General features: G+C 40.2%; 3 protein-coding genes across 3 annotated transcripts; 2 read left to right on the top strand and 1 right to left on the bottom strand.

Annotated features, from left to right (window-relative positions):
- Window positions 1–934: 934 nt before the first annotated feature.
- On the bottom strand, window positions 935–5435 carry LOC140945696 (uncharacterized). Its single transcript, XM_073394728.1, has 4 exons — window positions 4923–5435; window positions 3184–3225; window positions 2834–3094; window positions 935–2280 (listed from the first exon to the last, which is right to left on the bottom strand). The coding sequence occupies exons 1-4, from the start codon at window positions 5374–5376 to the stop codon at window positions 1013–1015; spliced, it is 2025 nt and encodes a 674-aa protein (XP_073250829.1). The 5' UTR covers window positions 5377–5435; the 3' UTR covers window positions 935–1012.
- A 1024-nt stretch (window positions 5436–6459) lies between these two features.
- On the top strand, window positions 6460–8864 carry LOC140945119 (uncharacterized). Its single transcript, XM_073394181.1, has 4 exons — window positions 6460–6635; window positions 7832–7903; window positions 8452–8724; window positions 8766–8864. Exons 1-4 carry the CDS (start codon window positions 6465–6467, stop codon window positions 8862–8864), a joined length of 615 nt encoding a protein of 204 aa, XP_073250282.1. The 5' UTR covers window positions 6460–6464.
- Window positions 8865–14704: 5840 nt separating this feature from the next.
- Window positions 14705–21462, top strand: LOC140945725 (uncharacterized). The gene is made up of 5 exons (XM_073394771.1): window positions 14705–14910; window positions 18491–18559; window positions 19014–19277; window positions 19968–20273; window positions 20887–21462. The coding sequence occupies exons 1-5, from the start codon at window positions 14752–14754 to the stop codon at window positions 20902–20904; spliced, it is 816 nt and encodes a 271-aa protein (XP_073250872.1). The 5' UTR covers window positions 14705–14751; the 3' UTR covers window positions 20905–21462.
- Window positions 21463–21824: the final 362 nt, after the last annotated feature.

Here is a 21824-nt window from a genome sequence, read left to right as displayed (position 1 = left end):
AAAAAAACTACGAATTTTTAAGAAAATGCTTTTTTCGTGAGAAGGACTCTTAAACGCTGACAAACGTCAACAAATAGCGAAAACTATAATTTCTATATGTTTGCTTTGCTTGAAATCGCGCGCATTTACAAGGCCCTAAAGCGTTTTGCTGACTTGCAAGGACCCATCTGCTATAACGATGCCCAAAATAAAGAGATGAATCTCATAGTTTATTAGATATAATCCGTGTAAAGTTTGCTTATCATTTTCGCATAAATTATGACCTAAATTTGGAAACCGCTGAATTTCTCGAATTGGGTCTTTGCGATTTTGGTGAAACTCTGTTCAGCGTAAGGCACTAATGCGCACTATGTGTAGCCGAGAGATTTTCACGAAAAAATGCCGGCAACAGCAGATTTTCGACTCAGACCTCAAAGGGGCGAAGCATTATAACCACGTGACATTTACTCCGATCGCCAAAAATTTTATGTTATATTGTAGATTGATCTATATGTTATCCATTCTATGTGTTAGACTTACGATAAAAGTAAAGGTGGGGATACCAGAGAGCTTCAAAGAAGGATGGTACCCCCCAAAAAAAACTGGGTCGAGTCACCTTAACAGATAAATTGCCTTCTGGTAAGACATTTGACCGCAAAAAAGTAGACCGCTGTACTTGGTTACGAGAAACTGTTGGTCAAATTATCGTAGAGGCGATTGCCTACCTTTAGTGCCCCTGCAGAGCAATACTAGACTCATCTGCAGTAAATGTTTCTGCCACAAACGTGGGTATCTATAATACTTGTTCTAGCCCTCGTCTTTCCCACTTTTCTATATACAAGTAGCTTACTAGGCGTATTTCTAGACGTACCTAGCGTATTTATCATGAGTTGTAATAAATTCTAATAATTACCGTTACAAAACGAGAACAGGCGCAAAATAAAACAACAAAAACACTTTATTTTTAACCATCCAATTAGAAGCTCTTCTTCTTCTTTGAGAAAAAATCCGTGTTCTTGCAATGTAAAGGATTCTAATAACAGTAACAATATTTACGCACATGAGGGTATAAATCTCGTATACAGTAGATCTGATCTTTGTAGGCGTCCAGACGACTGATTTCACCCACAAGTGAAGGAACACCTTTAGTCATTCTAACAGATGCCTCATAAAGTCCGTCGTTAGGAAATGAGATTAATTGTAACTGATAAAGCGTGTCTAAAACAAGTGTGTTTTTTGATTTACTTCCATACTCAAGTCCGCAGGTGTCGCATATCTTGTCTCGTTTAGATCTCTTAAAAAACTGCATTTCTTCACTAGGCATATCCCTAAAGGCACTTTTCACCTCCTTCAAAGTCAGCTTTTGACACAATTTTGTTATTCTCGGGTTTTGTGAAAGCAAGTTATTCATATAACTCAAAACAAAATCCGCTAACTGCCTAATTACAGGTTCGTTTACAGAAATTTCCTCCAAATTAAGACAAGGACACCAATGATCCTCGACGCCTGCCTCGGCGCAAGTACGATTTCTCTCGTCAATCCGGTTAAACAAGCTTTGACCGGTTTCGATTCCGATTGGATACTTTGGATACGTCAAAATGTGACGTAGAGTAGCGTACAAATCAAACGGTGTAGTGAGAACATCTGCATTATGGATAAGATTGTTATACAGCTTAGGGTATTGATCTGAAAACCATTTTGGTGTTGTGATTGACAGAAATGGAAGCCGTTCCTCCAGCTTCCCTTGAACAGTTTGCCTCAGGGCGGAAAATCGCGAACCGTGGTCCCCGAATACGACAAGAAAGGTGCTATCAAGGAAGGATTCTTCCTTCATTTGTTGCAGAAATGTCTTGAAGTCATTATCTGCATAACCGATGCTGTTTATATTGTCATGAGACAAAGCTGCAAGAGAGACGAAAGAGAATTTCGGTTTGTTCTTGTAAGCACGAAAATAGCTCAGCAAGTATTCAAATGACACCTTGTGCGAAGCTTTACTGTTGATGCAAAACCGCTCCCAACCCAAATCTAACGCTGCCAGCCAGAATGGTCGTGCATAATGGTCTGTCGGAGGATCTCTGAAACCTTTCAAGCGATTATTGAACGCCGCAAAGCGGGGCGAGTCCTCGGAGAACATTGTCACATATCCATTTTCTTTATAATCCTTAAATATCCATCGCCATTTGTCGACAGGGTTGGCTGCGCTTCCCATCCTTACTCTTGCTTCTGTTTGTTGCTGTTCAACAATTCCGGTAAGAAGAGGAACTAGCTGAGCTGTGGTACCGTCCCCAACTATAGTTTCACCTATAATATTGCATGTAATATAAGGCCAATGGGCCTTAAAACAGTGGCTGGCAAAAATAATTGAAAAACAGATGGAACGGACCTTATGTCGTGACGGCAAAATGATTTGTATAAAAGCAATAACAATGTTGTCATTTTTGCGCCCAGACGGTCACCATTTCGATTTCGATTTCGATTATAAAAATAAATAAAATGGTAGAGAAAAAAAAAATAATAAAAAAACGCAGAACAAACTCAAAGTGCCGTTTTAGAAAGTGTCACTGTGTATTAATTGGAATGTCAAGTACGTCAAAATAGGAGTATGATTGCTTTCTCTCCAATGATTTGCAATCGCTTATTTTAAGACTAATAAGTTAATAGTCAAGAAAAGTGGGAGTAAAGGAAATGAAGGGGAGAAAAAACTTTTTTACTTCTTCCAATCGCTTCCCGCGCGCGCTCTGTGCTCGTTCCCACGCCTCTCACTGGTCCCCAGCACCCCCTCGTTCCCAGCTAAGTTTGGAGCCCGCAGGAGGCAGGGACTAAGATCTGTTTCTTGGGAAATGTTTCACCTCACCTCTCATTAACAGCGAGTTCAGATTATTTGTCAGATATTCCAAGCTGTCCGGCATTTTTCTTCTAAAGTTAGCGGCCGACGTAGAGTCGAACATAATCAGCGCAACATTAAGCGGAATTCCCCTGGTGCTCGGTGGCCTAGCAAGCACTTCCTTTTTTGGAAACACGTGCATGTGTACGTCACTTTTTGTCCAACCCCATGACGTCATTACATCGACTTGGATGAAGTCATGTTCTACTGTGGCAGTGCCCGAAAATTTGTCTGTAAAAATAATAAATAAATGAACAATTTAAATAACAATATTAAAGAAATGGCCAAAGGGAATCAGTTTTGTAAAAAGCAGGACTTACCTCTTGAAGATGGGAAAAAATTCCACATTTTCGGGGTGAAACCTAAAGAGATGGAAAAACCAGCCTGCCATAAGGATAAGCACCCACGTTGACTTGTTCATATGTGCTAGTTATTTAGAAGCACGGCCAGATTTCTTATTGGCTTAAGTTCTGCTTGCTCGGTTTCATAGAAGCGGCCACCTAAGATGGCACTTGTTTCATTTTACTGAATGAAATTGTCTAGATCGTCTCCAGACGATGCGCTTCTGACCTTTTGCGATCTAATTCTATCTTTCCTGCTCGGTACTATTCACTTTATTTAAGCCTGGTTTCCATATGATCGTCCCGATCGTCCCGATCGCCCCAGTCGTTTCAAAATACTTCGAAACGATCCGAACGACTGGGGCGATTGGTAGTCTCGATCGCCTCAAAGGCAAGAGACACGGGGTCGTCAGCGATGTCTCTAGGTCAGACAATTGAGTTTTTGCGCGTGTTTTGCAAACGAGCCACATAAATGGATGATTTTTATTCGTAAAGCGAACCTCGTACCTTGGTATCTGCTTTTTCTCTTGATTTTGTGGCATTGCGACGCTAGAAGAGTTCCCGGAAGACATAATATCTCTTCGAAAACTTGATGTCACAGACTTTCTCTAATTTCAAATAACCCCCATACGCTCTGCAAACATTTGTGTATTATTTTCTCGGCTTCAGCGCCATCCGGGTCGAATTTATTCTCGATTACTGGAATAAAAGTGATGACTTCTGGGATAGCCTTCGATCGTCTCGATCGTCTCAGTCGTCTGAGAGCGTTTCCATATGATCGCTTCAAAATTTACATGATCGTCCCGATCGTCCGAATAGAACTCAACTCTATCCAAGCGATCGAGGTCGTCTCAGTCGTCCGCGTCGTTTCCGATCGTCTGGGTAGCGTTTCCATATGATCGTCCCGATCATCTGAACATTTTTTGAGGCGACTGGGACGATTGGGACGATTGGGATGATCCGGACGATCATATGGAAACCAGGCTTAAATAATTGACAAAAAAAAAACATCGACTTTGCACGTGCGATGCATCACGTGTTTTTCGTCACTGTTCGACTACAAAGTGAAAATGCCGAATTTCACGTCTTGTGGAGGACAGGAATGCAAAACAACGATTTTTTCACTCAAAATTGTGACTCAGTATGGGGCAGTTACCAAGTTCAACGTCAATTGATCTGTATCATGTGCGCGGGCATTTTTTGTTTGTAAATGGGCCAATATATATAATATCCGGCCATGGACTTCACGCCTGGGCAATAACGCAAAAACATTTATACTTGTCGTTGTCAGTCCTTACACTTCATAAACACGGCATATGATGAGCCGACCTTGCCGTTGCTGCTTTAGTTAGAGCTTGTACAGTCTTAGGCTCCTTCGCAGCCGTTTTTAGGCTCGCCATGCAACGCTCCTCATGGTTTGTGGGGAGGATCGATGCGTGACGAGCCTAAAGACGGCTGCGAAGAAGGAGACTACTCAAGTTTCGTCTCCCACGTAGCCGTTCCTTTGTGTCGTTCAAGCGCAACGCTCCTGGGTACGTGATGACTCAAAGAACGGGTTTGTAGGAGACTACTAGTTAGAGAAACCCCTTTTTGAACGAGTTTTTCACATACACATACAGCATTTGCGGTCGCAAGACAGATGACGGTCGTTTACAGTAGCGGCATAACCTTTTAACTGAGCAAAAATTTGAATGGAGAGGACTATGATAACTACATACCTGAGGGAGACTGTACTTTTCCATCACTTTTGTCGGCTAAGTTTGAGATAGAAACTGGCTCCGAAAGGAAAACATAATAATCTTCTCCGGCCTCTCTCACAATCTTCCTGTAATGCGCTGAAACGATGCCCTCTCCTTCAATGCGAAGCACGTTGTTTTCAAAGTTTGAAAAGCTTCTTCCCTCACAACGCAAATCGCCAAGATCTTGCAAAAATTCAAGTACGCTCTCGTGATGAGGGTCTATAAGTGGGAGCCTGCACGCAGCGAAGCTGCTGTTGGCTACATTCTTAACGTATTTAAAGCGAAGAGTTTTTTTAAACGGAGCATTTGATGCATTTGGTCGAAAGAGTGTCAATATAAAGGTGATTGCAATCAAACAAACAAGGCCGACGAACACAATACGATGATTGTGCAGCCGAATTTTACACGGAATTCTGATTCTCTTTATGTGCATACTGTCATATAAACTTAAGGCGGGTTGACCGACGCAATTTTTAAAACAGAATAGCTTGATGTCGTTGATGCAGACATTTCAGTTGCATGAAAACGAAATCTCAATTTTGGCAGGAACAAATAAAAGGGTTGACGTCAAATATTATTTGGTCAACAATATCAGAATATCAAATGACCTCGCTTTGTGGGCCGGAAACTATCAGGGGCACCCAACGGTTGTTTTGTAAAATATCTGTTCGGAGAAGCAAAATTGCCCAGAATTTTCTTTAACGTGACGAGGGCTAAGAATTTCTAGATGATCGTTTCATTCATGTACAATTTACGAGGCTTATCTAATAAATCCCCCAAGATTTTCTGGAGTTTATTTTTTCCCATTTCACTCCCCCAGTTAAGCTATTTTTCTTAGAGAAAAGAAACCTAAAATTTTCGGAATCGAAAATGCGGTGCGGAGAGTGACCAAAAAAATTATCACTAATTCGTGAAACTTTAAATTGCAGCTAAAATTTTCGGGGAAATAATACTGAAGCCACTGTCATTTCGAAAAGGCTCAAGTTCCCCTAGGATGACCGAAAAAGATGAAAATTTTTGGAAAGCCCAAAAAGTGTTCAGTCAATGCATTTAGGAGGAAACCGTCGTTGGGTGCCCCTGAACTAAGGCTGATTGTTCCAGATTGTTTACTATAACTTACGACATTAAATCTTGTTAAAACACTACAACACTACAGGTTGAGGATTGTTGATATCTTCTTCAAGAAAAACCCTTTTCAGCCTACTATCTATAAATTAATCTTTACAGGCGCCTTCTCGCCATGGCCGCAATTTGAAGTCTTGCATTTGTTTTGCGAGGGTGAACCTTGCAGAGAGGGCCAGCTGTTTTAACAAAATAAAAAAGGGGAACCCGAGCTAACTCAGTGGCATGTACAAAAACGGCCCGTATGAAGTCAAACTCACTCATATACCTTTATGATAGCGGCTATAGAGCGCTGTGCATTGAGCGGGAACTGATGAAGAGTCAGAGTTTTACGTATTTATGTCTATTGATGACGCAGAGTACAGCTCCCATTTCTCTTCTTCATAAATTCCTGTCAACATGGCGGACAACTGGGCGAACGCTGCCAAAAAGGCGAGGACTCTTGCCATCACTCAAATCATTACTGGGGTTTTACTTATCGGGTTTGGCATCGGCGATCGACTGGTTTTTGGAGGATCGCCTGGTGAATGGACAGGCTATGTTTATTTCGGCATTTGGATCGGCGTGTGGGTAAGCAAAAATTCAGTTTCTGCATGAATAAACCGGCTACCAGTTTAGCGCTGTCTCAAGGAAATTGAAGCTTCAATCAAAGATGTCCGGGATTTTGAAAAGTTCATTGCACTTCTAGCTTGAATTGTACCAGGAAGATGGTACAAGAAGGTCCTCCACACTGGCGTTTGTTGAAAGATTTGCCTGAAGAATAACACCCACGCACCAATGAACCCAATCTGTTACGATACCACACAAAACACAATTTCAAAGCTGTTAGTCAAGTTCACCAAACTATAAGTCATTGACGTCTTTTCTTCTTTTTTTTTTCCAGTTTAGTATAACATCCTTTACAAAAATAACGGTCGAACCCCGTTACTATGGACACTGAAATGCAGTCCATATTAAAAACGGGGTGTTTATGTAAGCAGGGTCATAATCTAACACCTCTTTTCGGAACAAATTCTAAAACAATAAAACAGGACAAACTAAAATCTCTAGTACGGTAATTATAAAACGGGCAACAAAAAACGTGCAACTTGTTTAATAACATTGCTGCAAAACCAGTTGAATAGCGTTGTTGTGCATTTGTCTTGCAACAAATCAGGTTGCAAGGTTTGTTTTCGTTGTTAGTGCCTGTTTTGCTGTAGCTTTACTTTTAATAAGCGGTTATTCCGCGGACTACGTCACTCCGTGAAAACTGACTCAAATATCGTTCATTTAGTCATTTCTTAATCAATAGAAGTCACTCGCTCCCAATGTAACGTAATCGGGATTCCGGAATCTGGGAATTTTTTTCTTGTGGAATCCGGAATCCTAAAGGGCTTTGAAATCTACATTTTAACTCAAGGAATCCGGAATCCCGCTTACGAATGGAATCCGATATCTAAGTTCCAATGACAGGGACTAGAATCCAGTACCTCAGTGGAACTATCCGGAATCCACGGCATGGCCAAATGAAGAATCCAAGACTGTCTTGGATTCCCTTATTCATGGAGCGAAATTTTCGATTCTGGAATCCGGGCTCCTGAGCTTTGAAATCCAAACTCCAGCCCTAGCAATCCGGATTGTAACTAGCATTAAAAATCCACACTTTGTAATCCAGAATCCAAGTTTCATTCTTGGATTAGCTTAGTTATATGGGGTGAACTGTAAAGTGTGTAAAGAACGGTCGTATAAAGATTCTATGAATACCTCGATAACTTTTTCTTTTGCAGATGTGCATCACAGGGGGTCTTGGAATACCTGGAAGTGCCATGAAACGAAGAACCAGTTCCTGCAATGCTTTTGTAAGTAAGCTGTTGGAAATGGTAGTTTTACGTACGTTTGTCGACAATTGAACAACCCGGCCTGTAAGTGTGAAACCATCAGAAGTAACAAAAACATAGGTCCTCTTGTTTCAGCTAGCAATCGTTACTAAGAAAGTTTACCTGTCTTTGTATCTTAAGATGCCGTAGACCTCCTAAACTGTAGAAACGAAGAATGCCATTTTTGCAGTCTATAAAACTATGAGGATTTGTATCGTCCATAGGACTCGAAGATTATTTTAACTTAACTTAATATCTCCTCTGCTGCCTTATCTTTTAATTTAATGTATTTTTTTTTATTTTCGTTTGTCATAACTCTCTGTGGCCAGGCCTGCTTTATGATTATCACCGTATCAAATATCTCTGAATGACGTTGCCTCTAAAAAAGGTGTCTCATCCTGTGAGCATATGTTGACCACGTACCTTCCTGATCTTTTTGAATGTAAAGATTAACTCAACGTCCATCAAAGACACAGGCTAAAGTTTGACCTGCGTCTAGCTTGACGTTTGAATTTCCAAACCTTCAACAGGCTGGTGTTTTCATGGGTTTTTCCATTACCTCCGCTGTGTTCGGTGGAATAATCATCATAAGTTACAGCTTCGGGATTGCGAGCATTACCACCTTCGATTACGGAATATATGACTACAGTTATCGCCACGGTAACTATTACCACTATCGCACGAAGGTAACCATTCTTGCCATCATGCTTGTCCTTGGTATTGTTACATTCGGGATTGGAATCTGGGCAGCCATATGCACTTGTCTGATGAAGCCCTGCACTGCCTGCAGCGGACAACCACAAGTAAGTAGCCAAAGTACATTCACCTCACCTTCGTATTCTAGCTGGACGAAAAAATGGATTTGTACAAATTTGCTCTCGGCAAATATGTAGCAGAGGCGGCGGAGCGCTTTGAAACGCCAGCCATACGCATACCCGACTGAAATTTTTAAAAATGCCCTTTGCGTTGTTCGTTGGCACAAGCAATCTTCACAGCATCTAGCGTGTCCGTAATCGATTCTGGAAACTGCATCAGTAGGTAGTTGTTCAGGCGGTCCAGCTTCATTGTGCTCTATCTAGTTCTTGAGTCGTCTGAGGGCAGAAAATGTGCACTCTCAAGTCGCTGATGTCACACGGGTATTGTCCAATTCAACGATAAAAGTGTTTTGCGGCACCAAAACGTGGGAGGGGGAACAGAGCCCCCACCGCTCCCCCTACTCCGCCGCCTATGTGAAGCAAAAAATGTAAAAAAACGTAACTGAGGAGTAGTGGTTTTCGTATGCAATTGTGGCACCATTACCATCTACCATATCTTTGCCCCAGATTTATTCCTTAGTTTTTACGTACATTTTTGCGGCATATTTGTAAGCAGCAAGTTCATGCAAGTCCACTTCAGTTTCCTCCAGTGAAGTCGGCTGATCTTATTGTTTTACACCACTGAAAAACGAGGTTGTAGCTAAAGAAAAGGTGTGGCTTTCTGGGGAGTCGGAAACGGTAACTCTGATAAATCTTCGAGTGGTGGATGGTCGAGACGACATTTATTATTATTATTATTATTATTATTACTATTATTATTATTATATTATTATTATTATTATTATTAAGTTTTTATCAAAGCAAGAAGCATGAAGAAGCAATTTAGTGTAAAAGGCGTTTATAGTATTCAAATATTTAGAATGAGCCAGAAAGCCACAAATAGAATAGTTTGTTTCGATACTTTAAGAATTATTAACTGTTAGCTAGCTATTCCACCTGGTTTCAAGGCGTTCAGTTATACATGAAATTGTACATTTATCGCAGAAGGAAACTAACAAAGAAAGGGCCTCCGTCAAACGTCCTTTGCATACACGTTCCATACTCATGACTGTGATGTTGTTATAATTGTTTGTGTGTGTCGTTTGTTTGTTTGTTTGTTTTTTTGCCATTTTTGCAGGCTGGCCAGGGTGTGGTCCCAGGTGGTTACGTCGTGGCCCAAGGTCCTGGTGGTGTTCCCATAACGTTTCCTGTGCAGCGAACTGGAGGTGGTGTTACTGTTCCTTATGAGCTCATGCCCCCTCAAGGTGATACTCAGGTAACCGACCAGCCTCCAGCTTATCACCAAATTTCCACAACTGGAGGTCCCTCATCTGCAGCTGAGGGGGATCCACCTCCTCCCTACAGCAAAGACGAACAAGTAAGTGTAAAGTGTTGTGTTTGTTCTTGTTTAATACAAAAACGGAACTTATTAATCGGCCGAAGGTGGCGCCCGCAACAATAATGTAAAACCAACAACAAACAACAATTTTTTCATTAAAATTAGCCAAACGACAACCTTGCAGGTGCATCACACCTCTGGGTGCGTACTTCCTTTGTCGTCACTGCACGACACCAATGTGAAACTGGGATTTAAGCGAACAATGTTTTTGGGTAAATCATTTCCCCAAATATCTTGCATTTGCAAAATTGCACTGACCTGAATCTTGGCGAGGATCCTTGCATATTTGCCTTCTGTCATATACTAGATTCTTTATTTATTGAATGGTTTTGATTTTTTGATAAAAAAAAAATCTTGAGAGACTGTTTAGAGCCACGGCCACAAGAAGTTATAAGTTTCAAAAATTTGAAATGGAGTTCCGACCCGTTTTAATCCATACTGTTACAAACGTTTCACGTAATTTCGTCTCAGCTAAATCTCGCTAATACGTTCTTTCTTCTTTCTAGCTTCAGGAAAAGAATTAACTCTGTCCACGACGGAGCCTCCAGTTTTTAGCTAATGTTTAATCTACATCGTCTGCTAATGTTTTGAACCGATGCGCCTGACAGAAAAATCAGAAAAAATTTGCAAAGGAGGAATTTCGAAGATACATTTTTTCCAGGAAGGGCTAGCAAGCAAAGAGTTTGGGAAGCTAATAATAATGGACTGTGCAATATTTATCAGGAGGGGGGCTGAAAAATGAGGCTTACTTAGAGTAATATCACTTAGTGCCCGCCTGCCAAGAAAGGCAAGCTTAGCTCTGACCCCCTCCTTATCACTTAAAAAGTGTGACCACAACTCTATTCACATTTACATGTATCCATTCCTTTTTTGCTGTAATGTTTGCGATGGCTAAGTCTAGAACAAAAGTACTTTGCGATTTGAGCACAATGAGAATTTTTTTAGAAAATAATTAAGTCTAAATTTCTTTAGCCGCCCGTTTCGCTCATCACTAAATTGACAAGGTCAAACGGGACGGTCATGAGACATGAATTGACATGAATTTATGCTCGCATATCCTTTTCTTAGGGTACCCAGTGTTTTTGCATCTAACGGGCATTTCTTACCTTTAAACAGCTGTTTCATTTTGTGAATTAAAAGAAATAATTCTAGAACTCCACACATATTTACTCGTACCTAAGATCAATTTACGTCAACGTTCCTAATCAAATCTACGTCGTCGCTCCTTTTTCCGATTGGCATCCGAGAGAAGAGTGAGACGAATGAAGTGACAAAATGGCGGCAAATTTGAACGTTTCTAAAACATTCTAAAAAACTTATGTTGTGTTTAAGTCGCAAAGTATTTTCGCAGAGTTTCTCGTAGTAATATTAACTTTCAATAAAAAAATAAACATTTTAAAGATACGGGCACTTAAACCCAGCAAGAGAAGTGCACGAGACGCGCGAGGGCATAGAACAAAAAAATTGGAAAAAAAAAATGCTCACTGTCTCGAGTGTTTCCGGGGCTTCTCTTGCCTCTCTCGTTTGGCTAAAAGGAAATTAAAAGTTAACAGAAACGGTTGCTACGCATGGGCAGGCTAAAAGAGACATAGAACATAGGCTACACGGGACACGTTTATCCTGTTTATCTGAATCACGACACCTCATGTCAGTACCGAAGCAATAAAAACAAACGAACGTTGAGAAATCACATTTTTTTTCTTTTCAAAGAATTACATAGCGAAATAGCTGTAGTTTTGTGTTGGTGGTGTCGCTGAGGCCGTGTTTAGGCGAATCCTTGTTTACATCTTTTGCCTCCTTAGCATAGGCTAACTATCATTAGTAAGATCCAACTAGTGGTCTATTATCAATGCTGCGTTCTGATTGGTTGAGCTACTACTAGGCTATATATTATAGCCCACTAGTAGCGAAAAGCGCGGGCTTTTTGGCGGCAAAAAAAAGTCCAGGCTAAAATATTTTTATTCGCGATATTTTTGACCAACTAGTTGGATTTTACAAAAACAATTATTTCTCTCGCACTTATGGCCTCTAAGTCAATAACGCATTCGACCTTCGCCCTCATGGGCTATTGACTCAGAGCCCATTCGGGCTCGAGGAATAATTATTAATTATTTGATGAAGAAAATGAAATGTTTGAATATTGAAAGAGCATAAAAATTTCAGTTATTTCTGAAAATTTGGGCGCGATATGCCAAATAGTTTCGGAGAAATTCTCTTTGAAAAACCCCAAAATTTACAAAGAATGTATGAGCTCATTAACGTTTTGCACCCAGTATTTTGCAGTTTTTAGTTGCTGTGATTTTCCTTGTTACTGATTGCAAAGAGCTGAAACTTACACAAACTGCGTAAATTAACCAGCTCTTTTAATTTTTGAACCAAATTGGTATACACCTATTTCAATTAAAGTTGTTCCCGTGAACCATGTTTCGTGGCCTGCAGTGCACTATAGTAAACCCTTTTGTGGCGGGAAGTTCAGTCTTGTTCACGTTCATTGAAATAATGGCGCCCATTTGTGAGAAGGCGTTCAAGAGAGCTTTCAAGTCAAATGGCTGAGAAAATTCTTAAGCATGAGCGAGCTAAAGAATTTCATTTTTAAAATCTCATGGTAAGAAATAAGAAGCCTCTTCCTTTAACAACATTAATTGAATAGAGATTTACCGCCTGATTAAGCTGCCTTTTTGGATGGGCTAGAACTGCTGGTTATTTCAATAAAGCAAATCAACGCTATTCTTTATTTATTCAGTTTTAAAAAAATTGCCCCAAAAATCATATAAACGCGTAGTTTTAAGTTATTTATTGTAGTTCAACAAACGCCTTGAATTTGTTGTTGTTGTTTTTTTTAACTTCATCCAAAATTCCGTTTGCATATGCACCAATGTTATCGTGACTCAGGCTAAGCTTGATAGTAGATGAGCACGAGTGTCGATAGAAATAAAGCCCCAATGGCTGACAGAAGTTAACACCATGAAAGTCTACACTAGAACTGAATCACCGTATTTCCTAGAATAATAGCCGGGAACGATTATTTCTTTTTTCGCATCAAAAGGGGAGGATTGTTCTGGAGAGGTGACAATTTCAAATTGTTCACTGGAAGTAGTGCCCTAAATATTTTGTTTTATTATCCTATTAAATCAAAAAATTATCAAATCAAATAAACTGAACATAGGCTTCTTAAGTGTTCCAAATTGGTTCCTTGATTAATTTTCAGCTCTTGAATCATTACTGATCAGTTTTGCTGGATCAGATTGAACTTCAACTTGACAGGGAGGGGATAAAAGAAAGAGAAGATGGCAAAGGGCGCGAGGGGGGGGAGCGATTATTCGAGGGAGGCGATAATCGAGGGACGGCTATTATTCGCGAAAATACGGTAAGATGAAAAAGCTAAATTTATAATCAACAACAATATATCAATTTTTGCGTATTTCCCATGAGGAGATTACAGAAAAAGGCTGGGAGGGTACTGAGTAGGCTTATCAAGAAAATCTTATTAATGAAGGCGATAATCGATTCACAATAACTACCGTCAGCACGTTCCTGCATTCACGATTTTTTTTAACCCCGAAAACGACAAGAAATCACGTTTCAAAATTAAACCCACACCGCCGCTCGCCCCATATTCTCCCAGATTCTTACCCCCACTGTCCTCTTCCAGAAAAAAAGTTGACAAAGACGTCTGAACTTCTTAGTTGTTCTATTTAACAATCTTTGCATTTTTCTCAAAATAATGAGCTTCTCTTCGTTGAAAACGCCTCACACCCAAGTGAAATTATGTTGCCCAAATATGACGTCACCTCAAGGATTCAAACCTAGGCCACATTATTCAGGGAGGCAAATGCTCGCCGCCACTGTACCACTTTACTCTCTAAACGTACGATTGCAGAGTTGCTAGTCATAATGGTGAATTTTGAACAATTAATTTTTGCTCCCGGGTAAGCGGTCGCAAGACAGATGACAGTCGTCCACAGTAGCGGCATAACCTTTTAACTGAGCAAAAATCTAGTGAACGGAGAGGACTAAAAAGGAGACTGTGCTTTTTCATCACTTTTGTCGACTAAGTTTGAGATAGAAACTGGCTCTGAAAGGAAAACATAATAATCTTCTCCGGCCTCTCTCACAATCTTCCTGTAATGCGCTGAAACGATGCCCTCTCCTTCAATGCGAAGCACATTGTTTTCAAAGTTTGAAAAGCTTGAGTTCCTCCTTCTCTTCTTTCCTGAGACTTTCACACTAGAAATTACAAGGACTTCAGGGTTACAGGCAGTAATTCTCCGAAAATTTTAGACGCAATTTAATGTATTAGGAAATTGAGAATTTTTCTGATTCCCTTCTTCAATTTTAGGTTTCCTTTTTTGTACGAAAAATAGCTTACACTGAACAGTAAAATGTGAAAAATGATCGAAACTTCAGAAAATCGTATTGAATTTATAAGATAAGCTTCGAAAATTGTACATAAATGGAAACGTCAACTAGACATTTTTCAGCTGTCCTCAAGTAATAAAAAATTCTAGGCAATATTTGCTTTTCCTAACAGATATTATACAGAAAACAGCCGTTGGGTGTCCTGTGCTTTACATATTCATGAGAGTTTTAAGACGCAAACTTCAATTCCACTGTTGACTGCAAGTCGCTTTGTCGCCATGGCGGAAAACTCGGCAAGCGTAGCTAAAATGGCTAGGCTTTTGGCCATTAATCAAATTGTTATTGGATTTTTACTGTTTAGTTTCGGCATTGCCGATCGACTTGTCCCTGGAAGCTTTACTGGCTACGTGTATTCTGGAGTTTGGATCGGAATATGGGTAAGCAAAATCATTTTCCTGCTTAAAATGATGATATTACTTTTATGTTAAATCAGTTTAGAAAACATCTGAAACAGACGCCTTTTGATACGCGCCTTTTTGTTTCAAGTATAGGAACAATTTCGCTATCATGATAGTCCGGATCGTCCCGATCGCCCCAGTCGTTTCCAAAAACTTCGACAAGATCCGGACGACTGGGACGATTGATGGTCTCGATCGCCTCAACGACAAGAGACGCGGGATCGTCAGCGATGTTTCTGGGTCAGACATTAGAATTTTTGCGCGTGTTTCGCAAACAAGCCAAACATAATGATGCATTTAATCGGAGAGTGAACGTCGGGCCTTGCGATGTGCTTTTTCTCTTGATTTTGCGGCGTCGAGAAGCTACAAGAGTTCCACGAGGACATATAGTATCATATAGTAGATACCTGGATTTTTGAAAACCGGGTTAGCAAAAATATCAACTCATTCTACTACTTGGCAATTTAAAACAATAAAACTCATTCAAAGGCCGATTAAAAGCGTTTATCTGACGCCGGGTAGTAAGTTTATGGTCCCTAGAAGCATTTCAACGACTCCAAATTTAAAATGACACAAATTTTAGAACATTTATTCAGTAAACTGACTTCGCGAAGTTTCAGTTGTCATTTCAGCCTAGAAATTTTTAAGTTGAGTGAACCGCAGCGAAAGAGTGCCTAGTTAAAGGCTTACATAACAACTTAAATAGTCAGCAAAACATTACTTTTTTCGCGGTTCGATAAACAACAGAATCCCGCATGGAATAGACAACAAACCGAATGCAAACGTAGTGCACAAATTATCGCTTTCTTATCTGCAGAAAATCGGCCTATGGTTCAATGCCATTAGAGCCCGCTGAAACTAGACCTAGATTCAATTTTCCTGAGTCGAGAGTCGCTTTTCCAAGGTACAATCAGCTAACTGCTAAACACCCACGAAAGAATATTAATGGCCGGCACAGAATATGTTGGCCAAACCGCAGTTCAACCACGCGATCACATACCTGTCAGCACCATGCGGAAACCACACATCACACACTTCCACGGCACAGATAAGACTATCCACAACCACGCATAATCTTCTTCACGTTTAACATAAGCAAAATATCATCGAATTACTCGGAAAAACTCAACCTATTGCCAGATAAACACCTCTGGACTTTTCTCTAATACTCGTCTTATTCAAGTTCCCGGATGTAGAGTCACACTGCAATTTTGCTCTCACCTAATTCATTTGACTCCTAACAGCCTGTTCCCGAGGCCAAAGACTTAGTGGTCACCTTAGAAAAGCGAACAATATCGTACCTTTCTGTCTCAGCCCGGATCAGGGTGATTGATCCGTAGCCAAATGAAACGAGAAGATAATACGATATTGGACGATGCAGACCTGCGAATCGTAATAACTTTGTGCCATCTCAGAGCTTTACATGATGCTCTCCGGGAAACTTTTCTCAAGTTGACCAATATCTAAAACTAAGCTGCTAAACGGCACCGAAACCAGCTTTAGGCGCGCACTGATTTCAAATAACTGTCACTTGTGTTAAACAAAAAATTGTGGGTAAGGAAAAAAATGGGGAGGGGGGAAGGGGGGGGGGGGGGGTAAGAAAGTAATTCTGTCTACATCCACTTCTACACAAATCCCTAACCACAAAACAAGGAAAAAAAACGACATAAGCAAACAACACAGTAAACAAGCCATTAGACTGGGGAAGTTGGGAAGAATAACAAAATGTTTGCTAACCCGGTTTTCATAACTCCAGGTGTAGTAGTATCATGTAGTATATAGTACGGTGTCACATCGAGAACTTGATGTCACGGACTTTCTCTAGGTTCGAATAGCGCCCAAACGCGGTGCGAACATTTTTGTATTATTTTTCCCTCTTACGTCAGTTGCGTCCAGGCCGAATTTATTGTCGATTTCTGGAATAATATTATAGCAGTGGCTTCTGATTATAGTAAAGATTTCAGGGTCGGGGGTAGAAGCGCAATCATTTGAATCTTGATATTCAAGATCTCAATGATTCAAGATCCCCACAATAATTTTATTCCAGATTCATGATTCACGAAGACCTCGTTTTGTATAGTTTCTTTGGTGTTCAAACTTCTTTTTTATCCAGACTCCGTATCATCATCCGTTTTGTCTAGGTATGGATTTACTTTTTCTGTAACTGAACATCAAACACCAGGTTATAGGAGACTGAACAAGCGGACTGTCAGTCCCGAATGCACGAATTATATAGGGGGATCTGGGGGCATGCTGAAACTTGGGGAGAATCTCGGAAACGCCAGATCATGCATCACCTGGATCGAACGCAATTAATTCACACGTGTATTTTGTTGAGCTTTTCTCAGAGTCTCGTTACAATTATTCTTGATTCCCGAACCGAGGTACAAAGATTCATAATTCCCAAGTTTTTAAAAGAATAAAGCTTTATGATTCTTATATGTTTGTAACTTTAATGATTCATGATTCCGCTTCCACCTCCGATTCAGGGATAGCCTTCGATCGTCCCGTTCGTGTCAGTCGTCTGAGAGCGTTTCCATATGCATGATCGCTTCAAAATTTACACGATCTTCCCGATCGCCCGGATAGATCGAGGTTAGTCGTCCCGCCGGGTCGTTTGTCATCGGTGACCGGGTAGTGTTTCCATATGATCGTTCCCATCGTCTGAACATTATTTCAGACGAACATATGGAAGCAAGCCTTTTTAGGAACAATATTTATAAGAGCAACGAGGTTAAAATTTGCCCAAAAATTAGGGACCACATAAGAAGCAAATGTATTTTTTTATTGACAAAGCAAAATTCATGAATTCATGGCTCATCGGCTACAAATGCATTGCAAGATTTTGTTGGGAAACACACCGAGCGAACAGATGAAAAAAACGGTAAAACTTTGTGTATTTGTCCCTAGCATTTACCTGATGCACAACTGATATTTGTATCACTGCAAATAAAAAAGAGTTCCAAATCATACCATTGGACAAATAACAACTTTAGCAAAACAAAATTAATACGAATTGAAGTTATCTTTCTAGACTTTTCGAAAGGAAGTCGAAACAAAAAACCCCTCTCGTAGTCTATACTTACAAGAACAATTTAATAACAGTGAGGCGAGATTTCTGCCAAAAGTTAAAAACAATTTTACTTGTTCTTGTTAAAACAGGTTCCTTGGTTACTTTGGTTTTGTTCTGTTTGCTCTTGGGGGTTATTTGCTGGGTTCATTGAGTTAAAAACTTAATCTGAACAGTCGCAGATCCAAATCTTCCAGTTTTAAACCTCCACCCCCCCCCCCCCCACCCCATGATGTTTTTTGAGTTTTTTCGTAGATGGTAATACATCAACACCTGACGTTTTCAGTAGCTGTTCGTTGATCCCTCGCATGCATTTCGAGACAAGTTTAAAGATTGTCAGTTACTATGGTTACGAGATATGACGTCATAAATAGAAGAATGCATGTTTTCTCAACTTCTTTCAACAATAAAAGTAAAGATTGTGTCAATTTATTTATAAATTAGGTTTCACCATGTATAAACCTTTCGTTGTTATTTCGTCTGCCACAGATGTGCATTACAGGAGCTCTCGGAATCCCTGGAAGTGGTAGAGAAAGGACTAATACCCGCAATTCTTTTGTAAGTGAGACGTTACTTGGCTTTATTGTTCCCTAACGGTCTTAATTTGATTTTGAGCATTCCTTGTAATTTACAGTTTCCTAGTGCAATTTTATATTGTTCTTTTTCATTTATATAGAGGATATTACACGGTGGCGCGAAGATATGAATTTTATTTTCGAGTGGCAAAACAATATTTTACAAACGAGCGCAGCGAGTGAGTAAAATATTGTTTTTGCCACGAGAAAATAAAATTCATATCTTCAAGCCGCCGTGTAAAGTTCTTTTTATTATATAGACAAAAAGACATCGATAAAATAATAGAGGGAAATTACCGAAATTACGTCATCGATAAACTCACGTGTGAGATTATGGAAAATAAACCACTTGTGTCCTGGATGTACTTTTTATGAATTTTACGAGTGGTATATTTTCCAGTAAAACACTCGTGTCTATATAATAATTTTTTTTTCAGGCCGGCGTTTTTATGGGTTTCTCTATCACATCCGCCGTGTTTGGTGGAATAATCATCCTTTTTTACAGCATTGGCATCTCCCAGATCACCTCGAGCGACCCGGAGTTTTACTTTGATGACGTCGAGTCCTACAATGAGTACTACCAAGGAAAGATGGCTATTCTCGCCATTATGCTTATGATGGGTATCGCTACGTTTGGGATTGGAATCTGGGCAGCGATATGCACCTGTTTGTTGAAACCCTGCTGCGAACAGCAACCGCAGGTAGAGTAGCCAAAACTCAAGCTTATCTCGCCCTTCTAAAGCTGCACTTTCACTTGGCCTGGGACTTTAAAGTACTTTAAAATACATTGGCACTCAAAACGGTCCCCAGTAGGTTTCTCGGGGCCCGGGATTTCCTTTATTTGAAGCTCGGGACTCGAGATTTGAATGCAAAATCGGAGCGAGATTCGGGATTGAAAGTATGTTTGGGTGATGAAATACCAAAAATAACCCTCGGGATTACGGGATTGCACGAAATTTCGGGTCGGGATTACGGGATTGAAGAACCCAATTGCGGACCCTGACTCAAACCGCTGGGAGTCAGCTTTGACAAAACGTCTTTGAACTGATATTGTCGTGAGATAATTGTGGAATGTAAATGTTCAAAATCATTTTTACGCTGCTCAATAAAACGAATAGATATGCTAAGAGGAAGGAAGAGTGAAACAAAATAGTTTTAGTACTATAAAGGAGAAGTCACCACACAAATGGATAACAAACGACATCATAATTGAAATTAAGCTCTAAAATGAGATACAGAAATTAATAGCATCTCCTTTCTGGAGGTTTCAGTGTAGTCCACTATTACCCCCTGGAAAATGTATGAAGCAACTATCACTCTAAATTTGTGGTAAACCTACAGTAATTTACATACTTCAAATACTAACAGCGGAGGGATATGTTGTCTCCCAGTTCCCTGCAGGTGTACCTGTAGCTATTCCGATGCAACCAGGTATCCCTGGAGCTGCACCACAGGGTTCCCAACAACCAGTGGTCCTGGTGCCTGTTTCTGGTACATCACCAGGTCAGCATGTGATGGCCCAAGCTACCTCGTCTGAAGGGATGGCAACGAGTACCCTACAAGAACAGTTTCAATCTCGTCTTGTGAACATTAATCCATCTAACGCAATGTCGACAAATACAAATTCTTCTCCCCAGGAGACTGAGATTCCTCGTTCGTCCAGGCATGGTGGTTATGCACTACTGCAAAACGAGGAGGTAGGTGTGGCTTTCTGAGTAGCAGGGAGAGGATCGAAAGCTTTCCGATCATGCTTCGAAGGCAGGATTTGCGAGGGAAAATCCACGCGCCATATTGATCTTGTCAAGCGCGTTTTGACTTACGTGAAACTTACGGGAAGCACGGCGTTGGAACAGAAGCGTTTTGATATGTGATCGTTGTCGCTTACACTCTATAACCTTCATTTTTCATCATCATCATCATCATCATCATCCGTCATCATCATTATCATCATTATCATGAGAGAATAATTAGGTCGATTGTTTTGCGCATGTGAGAGCGACGTTTTACGGACCTCGTGGTTGTCAAGTCGTAGCTTGATGAGTGTCAGAGTTGAATGTTTACACATAGGATGTTCCTTGAGTGCAATTAAATTGTTATTGTTCCTGTTGTCCGTGAATATCGTCGTTGTGATAATCATCATTATCATCGTCATCATCATCTTAATCATTATCATTATCTCTTTTTCCATCAAAGCTAGACGCAAATCAAAGAAACGGTATTCTCTTGTTTAGAATACTAATAGCAAAACAAAACACGTATTATACATCCATTATTGTGCATCTAATACCTGTTCTTTCCTTTCCTCTTTAGAATCAAGTGGATGTGTAGACTTGAAAGGCGTATTTTTAATTAGAAGTATTAAATAGCTCTAAGTTTCTCTATGTACTGAGCGTCTGAATAAAACTAAATATAATGAAAATGGTCAGACACTCACGATTCATCATTATTTGTAGTTTTTGGACGTTAAAAAGATGATAAACTCAACAAATTTTCATGATAGAGCAGATGTTGTTAATTCATTGCTTCTTTAACAAAAATAATGACCCCTTTCCTTAAAGGAACACTGTGACAGGCTTGCCAGTTTATGTATGTTAAAATTATGAATCAGTTGTTTTTCCTGTTTTGTACGAGTGAGGGCCTGCGCGTCTGAATTGATTACTTGATGTAACAATCTTTCCATTTTTACCAAAGTGAATGAGCGTCGTTTCGTTGAAATGGACAAACTAGATTGCTTCTAGGATTGCTCGTTTAACATATATATGTATATATTATAGAATTTTCCTTTTTCTTTAGTGCCCCCCCTCGAATAGCCTTCGCTAACTGCGGGCACAAGCTTTGTAAGCTATACTTAACTTGAAATAAACTTGTTGTTGTTGTTGTTGAAAACGCTTCACACCCACGTAAAATCATGTTGACGAATTGTACCGACCGTAACACCAGTGTCAGATTCAGGCAAACACTCAGATTATTTGAACAAAAATTTCAAACTTCACGGTGTATCAGATACGTATTTCACTTTACTTAGAAACAATAACCTTAGAATCAAGGCACTTTGCCAGGCTTTTAAAAGCTTTAACAAATTCCGCTCTTTTAACCGAGGTCAATCAACAAGCTCAGCCCACATATGACGTCACCTGTATACGTAGGATTCGAGCTCAGGCCCCATGGGGCTCCCCTAAAAACGCCTGCGTGGGAGACTACATTGGTAGGAGAAGAAAACTGGCGGCTCGCGCATCGGCGCCTCCCCC

The sequence above is a fragment of the Porites lutea genome, chromosome 8 (assembly GCF_958299795.1).
Source record: "Porites lutea chromosome 8, jaPorLute2.1, whole genome shotgun sequence".
NCBI lineage: Eukaryota > Metazoa > Cnidaria > Anthozoa > Scleractinia > Poritidae > Porites > Porites lutea.
This window is presented reverse-complemented; position numbering and strand designations above follow the sequence as displayed.